Source organism: Ursus americanus, chromosome X, assembly GCF_024610735.1.
Source record: "Ursus americanus isolate L20-20 chromosome X, mUrsAme1.1.p, whole genome shotgun sequence".
In the NCBI taxonomy this organism is placed as follows: Eukaryota; Metazoa; Chordata; class Mammalia; order Carnivora; family Ursidae; genus Ursus; species Ursus americanus.
In genome coordinates, this window is record NC_142164.1 from 68,450,438 (window position 1) to 68,466,826 (window position 16,389).

At 38.4% G+C, this 16,389-nt stretch overlaps 1 protein-coding gene across 1 annotated transcript in view; it reads right to left on the minus strand.

The window, feature by feature from the left end:
- AR (androgen receptor) overlaps positions 1 to 16,389 on the minus strand; it is a 188,568-nt gene that overhangs the window by 76,147 nt on the left and 96,032 nt on the right. The window contains exon 2 of the mRNA XM_045804422.2: positions 6,345 to 6,496. Coding sequence (XP_045660378.2) covers positions 6,345 to 6,496 — 152 coding nt within the window. The remainder of the gene's footprint in view (positions 1 to 6,344; positions 6,497 to 16,389) is intronic.

Here is a 16,389-nt window from a genome sequence, read left to right on the forward strand (position 1 = left end):
AACAAAGACTGGAAGCAAAGGGACTGAGAATTCTAATCTTTATTCCCTTTATAAAGATTCATTCACCTCCAAATCTCAGTTTCTTCTTTTGTATAGAAGGAAGTTTCCTCTTCTGTACCGTCTTCTGGCAGGTAGAACTCACCTGCCTACTTGGAATGCTGAGAGCAGTTGTCTAGTCATGAAAAGGAGGGTGAACACCTGAATAATAGGTTCCAGAAGTATGCACACATAGCTATTACAACTGAAGAGATCGTTTTTTGAAATAATGGCTCATCACAGAGTTCGATCATTTTGAAGGATAACGTGTTTCTTGCTATGGGACTAGAACCCACAGAAGTAAGAAATAACTCCTACCTTTGGAGAAAAGGTGGTTCTAACATTTACCCTTGCAATAGAAACCAACTGCAAAGATCTACTACACAGAGTTTCACAATTACCAAGAGATTCTGTGAAGGATAGAAAAAAAAGTTCTGGCTGCAGTATATGGGCTTTAAAAATGTAACAGATTGGGGAATAGTAACACAAGGTGGAAGCAGGCAATGGACTCAGAAGATCTTGCAAGTGACATAGCAACTTCTTGTTAATCATTATTTCATAAAATGTACATGCTATAAATAAGCAGGCACAGAGCACTATATAGCAGCAATGGCAAATTCTTGACATGGTTCCCAAACTGGGGACTAACAAGAGAGTTGAGCAGAGATCAACTGCAATGGGTTATAGAGCTAAATTATTTATTCTGAAGGCCTGTGTTCTAGTTTTGTTATGGGGACAATCAGAATTAAGCCAGCAAATGTGTAAAAACAAAGAATTATGGGGAAATATATGGCAGATCCATAACTCAGCTGACTACCTGGGCCCTGCTTTCTATCAGAGAGTTTTTCTGTACAGCTTAGTATCAGATGGTCCCCAAAATCCTTCCTCTTTACCACCTGAGTTTTATGTGGCATCGAGCAAAACTCATTCATATATATTTCATAGTTATCCATATGGTTGCAGTACAAAAGTCTAGAAAACATATGAAATATTTTCAATTTCTGGGTATTGTAAAAGGGAATGAGCTACTAGATCATTAGAAAAAAATGTGTCCTCTTCTAGGGGCGCCTGGGTGGCTCAGTCGTTAAGCGTCTGCCTTAGGCTCAGGGTGTGATCTCAGGGTTCTGGGATCGAACCCCACATCAGGCTCCTCCGCTGGAAGCCTGCTTCTTCCTCTCCCACTCCCCCTACTTGTTCTCCCTCTCTCTCTGGCTGTCTCTCTCTGTCAAATAAATGAATAAAATCTTTAAAAAAAATGTGTCCTCTTCTAGCATTCCTGTATTAATTTACTTTTTTCCTGTTTACTAAAAAATGCTCAAGACCTAGAGGGCACCAGGCCAAGCATTCTGGACAAATAAGACATGCAAACTTTGGCCACTCAGAAGAATGTTTAAAATTAGATAAGCTAGAGAGTTACTAAAATACTAGAAGCTGGGAAAAAGTGAAATTTACTCTACAGATTTGCAAGCACAGGAGTGACCATCTAAAGCAGGAATCAAAAACTACAGTCCACAAGCCAGATCCAGTGTGCCACTTGTTTCTGTGTGGCTCAAGAGCTGAGAATGATTTTTAGGTTTTAAATGACTGAAAAAGATCAAAAGAAAAATATTCCGAATGGCATGTGAAAATTAAATGAAATTCCAATTTTAGTGCCCATAAAGTTTTATTGTAATACAGCCACACCCATTAGCTTATGTTATGTATTGTCCAGGGCTGCTTTCAGGCTACAAAGGCAGAATTGAGTAGTTGAGTCAGAGACCATATGGCCCACAAAGCCTAAAATATTTACTACCTGGTCCTTTATAGAAAAATTTGGCTGACTCCCTGATCTAAAGTCTGGCTTTGACATTTAGAAAAACCTGACATAGATAAAAGATAAGAGGACTCTGTGAAAAGTTATCTAGGATCAGTGCAATCAGAATCAGTCAATTCCTTGGCCAAAGATACCTGATCAAGGCTCTGTTGAAGCTGCAAGCAGATCCTCCTAGCATAGTTAATATACCCCTGGGAAATGTTACTCAAAAAGCCAAGGAGTGAAGAGGACACTGAAAGGCATGAAAAACTCTCCACAAGACTCCAAACAAGAAGTTATATTCAATGCCACATGAGTTGAGGTGGGAAAGAGTGGATTTAAAGGACAGGAAGAGTTCAATGAGGGTTCACTTACATTTCTTCCCTCACAAAACCTGGGGTGAGAGAGGGAATCAAAGCCATACTTATATAAAATTTGCCAAGAATACTAAATTGAGACATATTGTAAACATCAGTGACGATGGTGTAATTCTTTGAGTCCAGAATGTAAACTATGGTTTCAGTTTTATGATGTATACCAAACAGCACTCCATGTGTACAAAACAAATGGATGTACAATCTCCAATGTTTTACTAGAAAATGTCCAAAAAATAGTAAATTCTTGAGCACATAGTGCACATGATGAATTAATTAACCCTCTTTGAAACATGATGTGGTAGAGATGGGGATTTATGTCCTGATTTTCCAGATGAGAAAATGGAAAAGAAAGGAAGTTATCCAACTATGGTCACAATGCTGGGGGAAGGGAAGCCCAGAGTCCTGAATTTTAACCTAGCTCATCTACAGTGCACTTTCTCAGCTGACTTTATCCTCATCCTATAAACAATTTTTAAAAGAATGGGAGCTAGGATTCACCATCTGTTAGGAAGGCAAAACCGAAAATGCATATAGGTATAAACGCGTATTTGTTCACTGATGTAATAGTTTTGACAGTGACGATGTTTGTAATTTGTAGAACCATCGTAAAAAGTCAAAGCTGGAAAGGCATATTAAAAATATCTAGGCGTGCCGGGGTGTCTCAGTCTATTAAACATCCGACTCTTGATTTTGGTTCAAGTCATGATCTTGGGGTCATGAAATCCAGCCGGGCATCATCTTCCTCACTGGGTGTGGAGCCTGCTTGGGATTCTCTCTCTCTTCCTCTCCCTTTACCCCATCCCTACTCATGCTCACTCTGTCTCTCTCTATATATATATATTTAAAAAAATCTAGTAAAAGTCCCTTATTTTACAGACAGAGAAAATTAAAGTCCAAAGAGGAAAATTAATTATTCAAAGCCAGACAACTAAAAACCCTCTGTGCCCCTACTCCGTGTATGGGCATCACCTTCCTTTGACTTCCTGGACTTTTAGACAAAATTCAATATGCCTTCCCCTGTCACCTCCCTGCTCATCCCATCACCGCACCAACTAGCTGATTCTCCTCATGCCTGTTTCTAGCCCACAGATTATCCTCCAACTGCATGAGCATATATGAACATGCACACACACACATTCACCAAGTTTCATCAACCAGATTTTAATGATTTTACCCCCATGGCCTAGCATGATTATTTTTTTTAATCTCAAAATATGCAGATACCTCCCTGACTAGACTAATCCTCACCCCAAACTCCCAGAATTACTGACAACGAGAAAATATGGGGCTCCTTCCTCTTCTTCCTCCTCAATAAGAAAACCTGGCTAGATAACAATTGACTCTGTGCTGAGTCTTGCACCAAAAACAGCATTAAAGCCTCATGGTTTATGAACTAACAAAGCTAGAAATGGATTTCTGTCTGATGTGCCAGGCTTTTAAGTCTTGTACCTGTGCCCAGTCCAGAGATTTCTGAAACCATGAATAAAGTGGTAATCAACACTCTGAATACTCAGTCTGACTTAACTGACAACAACAAACAAATGAGGAAAAGAAAGATTTGTGCTCCCACTCTCTCCAAGACAGGTGGAATTCCAAGTTTCAACAAGGCAGATTCAGAAACACTTTCATAAAGGCCACTGGGGCAATAAGGACACATTGTAAAAATGGGGGATAAACAAATCAATAAATGTTCTTTGTGGATAATATGACAGCCCCCTGCCTTCAAATAGAGTTAATGACAACAGTAAACTCCAGCCAACAAGCTTTACAAATGGGAGGAGAAAGAAAATGCCTTCTTCTTCTTCTTCTTTTTTTTTTTTTTTTTGCTTTTTTTTTTTGTTGTTGTTGTTTGTTTGTTTTTAACCACCTTCTCCTGTCCCTCAAAGGACTCAAGACGGGAACCTGGGGTTCATATTCCAAAGCTCCATAGCTTTCTAAGAAATCCATTTGTGACTATTCGTATTTCAAATGGTCAAGAGTATTTGGCCCCATGACCTCACGGAGGCTCATTTTCTCAAAGAAAATATTACCAAGTTTCTCTAACTTAAGTGATTCTAGGATCTAGAGCATTTTGAGACCTTGCTGGATTTCCAAGTATTCTGTAAGTTGAGTGATTACCCCTTTCCACTTCCCTATTCTCAAACAGCCCAAGATCCACATCATAGCACAGCTCCTCCCAGGCAGCTCTGCCAGTTGCCATTCTGCCTTTCTCCCTCCTTTAGCCCTAACTTCTGCAGAAAGCTTCCATGTGGAATATGTTATGACAGCAAAATATTCCCTTTTACAATATGTTTGATCACTTTCCCTGTTTTCCAAAAATAACAATATTGTGACCCAGATTTGTAAAACCAAGAGGCAGCATCAAATACAATCTAATCTATCTGACTGTTGAATTTGCTTGTTCAGTTGCTTACTTGAACTCTTTCCCCATCTGATATGGCTGCTATTACTGTGGTGTCTGGGCTTACTGACACACACTATCTCTAGATGAGTGCTCTGGTTTATTCTCTGCTCTATAGGCAGGGCCTACTGGATGATGGGGTAGGAGGAGGAAGCAGATTCTAACTGGGGAAATTGGGGGTGATCTGATATCTTTGGGCTGTTCTTCACTTTCTTTTCTGACAGCCATCCTTCTGTAAGTACTCTTAAGAAAGGCAGGGATTGCTCTCTGTGTCTCTTTCTAAACTGCCTAGGTCTAGGTACTGGGGCCCTGGACCTCATACTAGCCCAGCACAAGCAGTAGCAATAGGCCACTTGGGGGTATGGAAGGAACATGCAGCATGCTTTCAGTAATACTAAGAGTTAGCTGTCTCCTTATTGCTTTGGGGACTGGAAGAAAACAAAATAACAATTTTCTGTTTTAGAAGTATTCCTGCCACCTGTCTAAAATAATGAAAAGGCACTCATCATTCCAATTGGCTGTCAATGGGGGAAACCAGTAAAGGACACCTGCTTTGCACCTTTTCTCTAGATGCCAAGAACTCCCTGGTGCTTCGGCTGTCCTCTGGTGGATGCTATCACATTTCTGATGAAAGGTGTGGCTTATATACTTGCCACTTTTAAAAGTGTCCTCCGGGTTTGTAGCTCTTACCTAAGGAAAGACTGTTTTGGTTCTGACTTGGAATTCAACACCTCTAGGCCAGTGAGAGAGAAGGAAAGGTTTTGGCAGGAAGTATTTCCTTTGTGGAAAGCGGAGATAGGAATAGATACTACTGGTGTTTGGCAACTGGGTTTGCCCCCAGAGCAGAGCATCTCTGTCTAGGTGCTGCTTATCAGTGTCCCATTGAGAAAAGAAGTCCTTAGTACAGAATGGAGAATGAAGTGGAGAAACAGGAGGTTTGAGCCCAAGTTGACTGGGAAGGAAGGAATCATTAACATATATAGAAGGTCTGGAAATGGGAGTTCTTACTGTAGGACATAGGCTGAGCACCTCTAGGAGCTGATCAGACATGAATTGTTCTAAGCTAAATAAGACTAAAAAGCCAGGGCTTGAACCCACTTAGCCAAATATAAGATGCAATTTAGCATGAGGTGCTATACCAATGGATAGCCCCTGAGGGAAAACCTATGGAGAGAATAAAAGTGTTTTATCACTTGAGATCCCTATTTACCTGAGGCTATTAATGCAAAGAGGCCCCAAGGAGGCAGCAGCAGGAGGGAGCAGGTGCACAGACTGATGGTCTGCTGAACAGCAAGAACACTTCCTTTCTGGGGCTGAGGCCAAGGAGACTTTGTGAAAAAACAGTCCCATATACACTACAGAGGATGGGTGGGGACTCAGTTGGTGTTTCTCCATTTCTAACTTCTCTAATACAATTTTTCCCCTCACTACACAATAGAGTGAAACACAAGCAGTGAAGAAATTAGAACTTTACAAATCATTAATTTTCTTCCATCCTTAGGACCACGCCAAGATCTAAGCACCAGATAGGACCACCGTCATTGACTACATTGCCTGTCCTACCAAGCCAGGGGACTAGCAAATAGAAAAACTTCCTTCTTTAGGTTCTTAGGTTCTTTGAGAGGTTCCCGCCAGTGACCTTATCTCTGAGATGATAAAATCCTGGGCTCTGGAAGATTGGTGTGTCTCTCTATAAGATTAAGGAGAAAGGGAAAAAGGAGTGTGCAAGACCCTTTACCTTCAGCGGCTCTTTTAAAGAAGACTTTGCAGCTTCCACAAGTGAGAGCTCCATAGTGACAGCCAGAAGCTTCATCGCCGCAGATCAGGCAGGTCTTCTGGGGTGGAAAGTAATAGTCAATGGGTAGAACATGGTCCCTGGCAGTCTCCAAACTGAAAAGACACATGAGAAACAATGCAATACATGTCAGTGGCTGGCAGAGATAAGAGAATAGAAGTCGAAGGTCTTCAGGAGCCAACTTACATGTATAAATTATTAATTTTTATAAAATAAAATTATTCCTTACTTAATTGAGTCTGTGTGAAGCTGATTTTTTCTGGTACTTCTACGGATGGTGTTCATACGCTTTCCTGTCATGTGGGCAGAGCCTTTTTGGATCCTGCTAAGGAATTCAAGAAGTTCTCTGGGATCAGCCAGTCTCATGGGCTAAGTTTACATGAGGGAAGGATGAAGACAGAAACCTGAGGTTAGGGGCGCCTGGGTCACTCAGTCAGTTAAATGTCTGCCTTCAGCTCAGGTCATGATCCCAGGGTCCTTGGATCGAGCCCTGCATCAGGCTCCCTGCTCAGCGGGGAGCCTGTGTCTCCCTCTCCCTCTGCCACTCCCCCTGCTTGTGTGCTCTCTCGGTCAAATCAATAAACAAAATCTTAAAAAAAAAAAAAAGAAATCTGAGGTTAAGGTATTTAACTTAAGGGGATTCGGACAACAATTTCAGAGCAGTTAAATGGTATAAACCCAGCTCTACGGCCTTACCTTACCAAAGGGAGACCTAAGGTAAAAACATCTAAACAAAGCAGTTTGGTATGCTTTGCTTTAGTTCTCTGAGCCTCACTCTCACCTGTCAATAATATTGTCCATCCTACAAAGCTACTGTTGTGAGTGGCAGTATAAATTGTATAAAAGGATAAAAAGCCTTTAAAACAAATAATACACAAGTGATGGATCACGATTAGTGTTATCATACCAGCCTGACTTGGTCTTTCTTTCCCCCATTCCTTCACTTAGCCATCTCTGTAGATCATATGGACATCCGCTCTCCCCCATTCTACAACATAAAGCAGCAGAATCCTTATGCCTGGGGCTCTTGTTGGGAAATGATACACAGTGATGCTGGAAATTTCTCAGGCTATCATCTCAACACTTGGCCATTAAAATACTCATAGGGTCCTTAGATTAGGATGGAGCTTCAGGGGTCACCTAGTCTAAACCTCCTATCTCTAAGAAGATGTGTGTCTGAATCCCTTCAGATGGATGTGAAGGAGAGGGTCAGAAAGTGAATCCTGAAACCTTAATGGAAGCGTAATTCTGAGTCTCCCATAGTAATTAATTCAGGTTTAAACAAATGAAACATGGTTCTTTTAAGCAAGGGTCAATTTTTTTTCTCTCCTATGTCCTATGTCTAAGCATTCAACAAAACTCAAGTGACCTCCTGGGTTAATCTGCCTAAGGTAGATGTCAACTGTCCATATTCTCATCTACAGGAATGCAGCCATACTTTTTTATGAGAACTTCTTCCTTACTAAGGAAGGAAAACAAGCCTTAATGGCAGCCTATTTGCTGTGCTGGGTGCTTTCTACACTTCAAACAACTCCAAGAAACATTTTTTTTCTCATTATATCATATGAAGAAAGATTCAGAGAGGTGAAACCCAAAATGACTTGACAACAAGCCCAGGATATCTGGCTCCAAATCAATACAGTTTCCATTACCCTATCATCTTCCTGCCACTCTCTCACTTTCTACATATGGCTCTTTGATTATCATGCTTAGCATAGTCATCAGAATCCAAAAAAGCATGAAATGTTATCCTTCCCTCAATAACCACGGATCAGCCCTGGCAGGGCAAGAGCAAAGAAAATTTTTGCTTAGGCTATAGCTGACAAACAGTTTACCTCTAAGACACAAATATTAGCCTTTATTCAAGTCCCAAGTACAACAGAAAGCACTAAAAAAATTTGGCTGATATGAAAACCCAGCAGCTGGCTATGGTGGCCTATCTTTCTCCCTCACAAGCTCTCTCTTTCCTGACTTGACTTTTGGAAAGCCAGCAGGAGTTTGTCCACAAACCAAGACTAGCAGGACCACAAGTTCCACAGGAAAATAGCGCACTTCCCATATATAAGTGGGCCAAATGTTAAGAGCATCATTCCCTTGGCTAAAAATGTCATTTCCTTGGGTAAACAGTGTACCCCCTCTTCATTCATGAAGCAAGGAGAAGCAGAAGTTTTTTTGTTTTTATTTTTGCAACTGCCTTCATCCTTTTCTCTCTTTTTTTGACTTCTGGAAGCCATTCAAATAAAGTAAAAAAAAAAAAAAAAACCCAACAGCATGTATTTAGGCACTTAATGTGCCAGGCCATTTCATATATATCATCTCACTTAATGTCCCCCTCAAACTCTGCCAGGTAACTCCATATCATCCCTGTATTGTTGGAGAGGAAGCTATTGTTCAGGAAAATTGAACTTGTTCAAGATCACTCATCTCCTAAGTGGGAATGCCAGATTCCATCTTAGGTAAGTCTGACTCCAAAGTACCAATTCATAACCCATGACTAACCATGTTATAAAATTGAAGGCTGAGATTAGATAGACTGACTCAACCCCTAGCATCTAGCCCTATGAACAAAGCAAAGGGCTAGGTGCTGGGGATATCGTCATGATTGATATATTATTCTTGCCTCTAAGAAACCTACTATTTAGTACAGAGGACATACAGGAAGTAAGAAACTGTAAAATAACAATAGATGATATAATAAAGTAGAGTACAGATTGCTGCAGATGAAGAAGCACCTCAAAGACAGGAATGTTTTTTTGAAAGGTATAAAGGTATATGTGGATAAATGAGAAGATGATGATATTGACAGTAATTGTTATCATATGATTGGAAAATAAATATTAGATATACAATATGGAAATCTGCATAGATAAGAGGTCTTTTTGAAAAGAGCCTTTAAGGAACAGAAATTTTCATCTATATTAAAATTCAAAATACAGTTCAAATTGTTGAACATAATCTAATTAATCAAATTTATAATCAATGCTTAAGGACTGAAGAAAGTCTCAATATTTTATTTAGATATACGTTTAATAAAATGCACCATTTACAAAAATAACTATAAAAGAGGAGGAAGAAGAAGAGAAATAATAAAGACGATTTTAGAATTTGAACTTTTCCTAATCCCATTTTTACTAAAGGCCTGAGATGTCTGTTAAACTCTCCAGGCTGGTCTCTGCCTACCTAACGCCCCTTTTTCTGGAAAAATATTTTGGATGCACTTTCACTGACCCTGGCCTAGTGTGGACAAAAGGCACATTTCAGTTCTGCCTCATGGGCTGACCTTTGGGCCCTAGAAATGAAAACTGCAACCTATCGCAGGTTTATATCCTAGAAACTCATGCACATATGTACAAGGAAGGAGGTGTGGGAATGGTCATAACAGCTTTATTTATAAAAGCAGAAATGATAAACATCCACTAAGAGGAGAAAGGAAAAATTACAGCACACTCATTCAATAAACCACAATTCAGCAATGACAAGGAAGAGAATACAGGTACACATAGGTAAATCTCACAAGCTAATGTTGTATAAAATACATAAATCACAATAGCCTACATATTATATGATTCTATTACATACAGTTCCAAAAAAAGGCAAAAGTAAACAATATATAATTTGGGAATATATATATAAACATACACACACAAAGGAATAATAAACCCCAGATATAGGATAGTGGTTACTTCTAAGGGGAGACTGTGGTTAATGATGTAAGGAAGGAGGATACAAGTTGATTTATGCATTCATTTAAAAATATTAAGTGTCAACCACATACCAGGCACCATTCTAGGTTCTGGAGTTAGAGCAGTAAACAAACAAAAAAATGGTTTTAATGTTCTTATTCTTTAATCAGGGCTCATGAGTGTTCATTTTATTATTATGCCGTATAACTAACTTATATGATACATGCATGCTTTATATGGCTATAACAGCATATAGTGAAAGAAAAAATAACCTGAGAAGTTTCTAACATCTTCCTAAATAACATCCTAAGTGCAAGAACAGCAGAGGTTTGCTTTGAGAACAAGTAAGCTCATAATTTGCATGCAACATTTGTATTTCTTTTTGCCTCCCCTGGGTTACATTCTCACTTATTATCCCTATGCAGGACATTCAGTTTTATCAGTCTGAAGGAGAAGCGCTGCCATATAAAACGGAAGTTTCCCAAACCAGAATACCATTTGCTTTTCTTCAACAGGTTCACAAATAAGTAAAATTTATAATCAATGCTTATAATCAACACTAGAAGCTATAGGACTACAAATGCCAGCTCAGCTATGGGGAAGTTGGGCTCAGAAATCTTCAGCACCTAGGTATAATCTCAGTCTGTCTGTCTTTCAGACTTGAAAATACCTTAAAGGGTCTGACTACTTTAAGCAAGTTCCCCAAGGATTGTGGAACCAAGGTGAAATGCGAAAGTCACAGACTAGTTTTCTTGTTTGGAAGATGAATGTCAACTCAGCAGGGCTTTGGAGCCAGGCAGAGCTGGGCTGGAATCCTGCATCCACCACTGAAACTTGGTCCCAGTCATTAAGGTTCTTTGAACTCTATTTGTCTCATTTGGAGATTGGGGATACTTTCTAACCTAAAAGGCTTTTGTGAGAATTATATTAAATGGTGCATGTTAAGCTGCATTGTAAGTAATAGGTTGCCTTCACCTTTTGCCTTACCATAAAAATGAGGGAGAAATGTCCTTATTCTTATCCATATTTTCCCTGATGTTTAGTAACTTAAAATATTTTTTTTGTTAATCACATTGTGGAATAGAATGACAACTCTACATGAATTTTTAAGATAAAAATTCATAAGAAATTAATTATTCTCCCCTCATAAGTCTCTTGTGCTTATTTCTTTGTGGGCACAAGGGTTACTTCAGTGGAGAAATTGACAAAGTAACAATGTAAGACTGGTAGCTTCTTTTCGCCCTGCAAGCCTGAGATTTGAAATTTGATGACTGCCTGTCCAAGAGGACAGTCAGGTTTTCTTTTTTTTAAAGATTTTTTATTTATTCATGAGAGAGAGAGAGAGAGAGAGAGAGAGAGAGATTGAGAGCACGAGCAGGGTGGAGGTTCAGAGGGAGAGGGAGAAGCAGGATCACCTCTGAGTGGGGAGCCCAACATGGGGCTTGATCCCAGGACCGCAGGATCATGACCTGAGCCTAAGGCAGATGCTTAACCAACTGAGCCACCCAGGTGGCCCCAGTCATTTTTTTTTGAAAAATACTACCCAATTGCTAAAACTAATACATGAGTTCAACAAAGGTGCAGGATATAAAATTAATGTGCAGAAATCTGTTACATTTCTGTACACCAATTAATGAAGCAATAGGAAAAGGAAATAAAGGAATCAATACCATTTACAATTGCACCAAAACCCAGAAGATACCTAAGAATTAACCTAATTAAAGAGGTATAATAACCGTACCTTGAAAACTATAAGACACTTATGAAAGAAACTGAAGAGGACACAAAGAAATAGAAAAGCATTAAAAGGTCTATACTACCCAAAGCTATCTACACATTCAATGCAATTCCTATCAAAATAACAACAACACTTTTCACAGAGCAAGAACAGACAATCCTAACATTTGTATGGAACCAGAAAAGACCCTGAATAGCCAAAGGAATGTTGAAAAAGAAAACCAAAGCAGGAGGTATCACAATTCTGGACTTCAAGCTGTATTACAAAGCTGTAATCATCAAGACGGTATGGTACTGGCAAAATAACAGATACATAGACCAATAGAACAGAATAAAGAATCCAGAAATGGACCTATAACTGTATGGTCTACTAATCAACACAGCAGGAAAGAATATCCAGTTGAAAAAAGACAGTCTCTTCAACAAATGATGTTGGGAAAATTGGACAGCCACATGCAGAAGAATGAAACTGGACCACTTTCTTACAGGACACACAAAAACAAATTCAAAACAGATGAAAGGCCTATTGTGAGACAGGAAACCATAAAAATTCTAGAGAACACAGGCAGAAACCTCTTTGATCTTGGCCATAGCAATTTCTTACTAGACACGTCTCCAGAGGCAAGGGAAACAAAAGCAAAAATGAACTATTGGGTCTTCATCAAGATAAAAAGCTTCTGCACAGCGAAGGAAACAATCAATAAAACTGAAGGGAAGTCTACAAAATGGGAAAAGATATTTGAAAATATCTATCTGGTAAAGGGCTATTATCCAAAATCTATAAAGAACTTATCAAACTCAACGCCCCAGAAACAAGTAATCCAGTTAAGAAATGGGCAGAAGACATGAATAGATAATTTTCCAAAGAAGACATCCAGATGGCTAACAGGCACATGAAAAGATGCTTGACATCACTCAACATCAGCTAAATACAAACCAAAACTACGATGAGATACCATGTCATACCTGTCAGAATGCCTAAAATTAACAACACAAGAAACAACAGGTGTTGACAAGGGTGCGGAGAAAAGAAATCTTGCACTGTTGGTGGGAATACAAACTGAAGAGCAGTATGGATGTTCCTTAAAAAGTTAAAAATACAACTACCCTATGACCCAGCAAGTGCACTACTAGGTGTTTAACTAAAGGATACAAGAGTATGGATTCAAAGGGGTACATGAACCCCAATGTTTATAGCAGCATTATTAACAATAGCCAAAGTATGGAGAGAACCCAAATGTTCATCGACTGATGAATGGATAAAGAAACTGTGGTAAATACATACAATAGAATATTACTCAGCCACCAAAAAGATTGAAATCTTGCTATTTGCAACAACATGGATGGAGTTAGAAAGTATTATGCTAAGTGAAATAAGTCAGTCAGAGAAAGACAAATACCATATGATCTCACTCACATGTGGAATTTGAGAAAGAAAACAGATAAACATACACGAAAGGGGAGGAGAAAAAAAGGAGAGAAGAAAACAAGCCATTAAGAGGCTCATAATGATAGAGAACAAACAGGGTGGATGGAGGGAGGTGGGTGAGGGTTGGCCTAGATGGGTAATGGGTCTTTGTTAATTATTTATTTTAAAAATTCCAGTATAATTAACATACAGTGTTATATTAGTTTCAGGGGTACAATACAGTGATTTGACAATTCTATATGTTAGTCAGTGCTCATTACAATAATTGTACTCCTAATCCCCTTCACCTATTTCACCTATCCCCCCCATCCACCTTCTCTCTGGCAGCCACATTTGTTCTCCATAGTTAAGAGTCCAATTTTTTTTGTTTCTCTTTTTTCTTTGTCCATGTGTTTTGTTTCTTAAATTCCACATATGTGTGAAATCATATGGTATTTGTCTTTCTCTGACTGACTTAATTTAGCATTGTACGTTCTAGGTCCATTCATGTTGTTGCAAATGGAAAGATTTCAGTCTTTTTTATGGCTGAGTGATAGATGACAGGTAGATAGATGACAGATAGATAGATAGATAGATAGATAGATAGATAGATAGATGATAGATAGATGATAGATAGGTAGATACCTACCACATCTTCTTTATCTATTCATCTGTGGATTGCTTCCATAATATGGCTATTGTAAATAACGCTTCAATAAACATAGGGGTGCATATATCCCTTTCAGTGAATGCTTTTTATTCTTTGGAAAAATACCCAGTAGTGCAATTGCTGGATGTAAGGTAGTTCTATTTTTAACTTTTTGAGGAACCTCCATACTGTATTCCAGAGTGGCTGCACCAGTTGCATTCCTACCAACAGTGCACAAAGGCTCCTTTTTCTCCACTTCCTTGCTAACTCTTGTTGTGTCCTGTGTTTGTTTGTTGTTTTTTTTTTTAAATATTTGATTCTTCCCTTTATTTTTTTAATAATATTTTTTATTATATTATGTTAGTCACCATACAGTACATCCCTGGTTTTTGATGTAAAGTTCGATGATTCATTAGTTGCGTATAACACTCAGTGCACCATGCAATACCTGCCCTCCTTACTACCCATCACCAGCCTATCCCATTCCCCCAGCCGAGATGTGCTTCAACAGATGATTGGATTAAGAAGATGTGGTCCATATATACAATGGAATATTACTCAGCTATCAAAAAGAACAAGTTCTCAACATTTGCTGCAACATGGATGGCACTGGAGGAGATTATGCTAAGTGAAATAAGTCAAGTAGAGAAAGAAAATTATCATGTGGTTTCTTTCATCTATGGAACATAAGAACTAGGAAGATCGGTAGGAGAAGAAAGGGATAAAGAAAGGGGGGATAATCAGAAGGGGGAATGAAGCATGAGAGACTATGGACTCTGAGAAACAAACTGAGGGCTTCAGAGGAGAGGGGGGTGGAGGAATGGGATACGCTGGTGATGGGTAGTAAGGAGGGCACGTGTCCTGTGTTTTTTATTTTAGCCATTCTGACAGGTGTGAGGTGACATCTCAGGAAATTTGCATTTCCTGATGATTAGTGATGTTAAGCATCCTTTCATGTGTTTTGGCTATTCCACGTTTTTTCAATATGAATTTTACAGTAAACATTTCAATTTCTGCTAAGAAGCCAGCTGGAATTTTGCCTTATTGCCTTGAGTCTATGGGGAATATTGTCATCTTAACAATATTAAAGCTTATAACCAATGAAAATGAAATGATTTTCCATTTATTTATATCTTATTATTCCACAGAGTTTCATAGGTTTAACACTACTTTTGCAAAATTTATTGTTATTTTATTATAATGAATGAACTGTGTTCTATCAATTTTAAATTATTCCTTGCTAATATACAGGAAGACAATTGATTTCAACACATCAATCTTGTATTCTGCAACTTTGCTGAATCAATTTATTAGTTCTGATAGTTTATTACGGGTTCTTCAGGATTTTCAATATAAAAGATTATATCATCTGTGAATAAAGGGTAACCTTTATTTCTTCCTTTCCAGTATAGATGCCTTTTAGTTTTTTTAGGGTTTTTTTTTGGTTTTGTTTTTTCCAACTGCCCTGGATAAAACCTCTAGTGTAATGGTGCACAGAAATGGTGAGAGCAGACATCCTTGTCTTGTCCCCAATCTTATTAGGAAAGTTCTCAGTCTTTCACTCAAGTATGATGTTAGTTGTGGTGTCTTCATAGATATCCACTTGCAGTTTAAGTATGTTCCCTCCTATTTCTGTTGTTGAATGTTTTAATCATGAAAGAATGTTAGATTTTTTTGCCAACTTTTTCTACATGTATTGAAATGATCACGGGGCCTTTATTCTCTTAAATACAGTACAATATATTAAATAACTGATTTTCAGCAGTTAAACCAATCTTCCCTTCCTGAGAGAAATCCCAATTTTACATAATTGAGATAAATTCATCTTGGTAATTATAATCCTTTTTATTTGTTGCTGAATTTGGTTTGGTATTTCATTGAAATTTTTTTCTTATTAGTATTCAAAAGTGATACTGGTCTGTAGTTTTCTTTTTGTGTGATATCTTTGGTTTTGTTACTGGGTAACACTGGCCCCACAGAATTAGCTGGGAAGTGTTTCCACCTCTTCTATTTTTTGGAAGAATTTGTAAAGAATTGATACTAACTCTTCTGTGAATGTTTGATGGAATTCACCAGTGAAGACAACTAGGTCTGGGCTTCCCTTTGTGGTAAGCTCTTTCTTTTTCTCTTTCCCTTTCTTTCTTTCTTTCTTTCTTTCTTTCTTTCTTTCTTTCTTTTTCTTTCTTCTTTCTTTCTTTCTTTCTCCTTTCTTTTTCCTTTTTGAATTTGGAAGGCAATGTTTATTTATCTGTATAACTTCTGGTGCCCTGGTAGAAGCAGATACTATAATTACTTCCATTCTAAGGACGAAGGTGGAGGTACAGAGTGTCCTGGTATCCTCCCTCCAAAGTCTGAGCTATTCATACTGTACTGGCTCTCTCTGACCCTGTGGCTTTGTTTGTTCATTTTGTTTTTCAAATTTTTTTGAGTATAGTTGACATACAATGTTGCATTCACTTTAGGTGCCCAACATAATGATTTTACAAGTTTATACATTATGCTATGCTCACC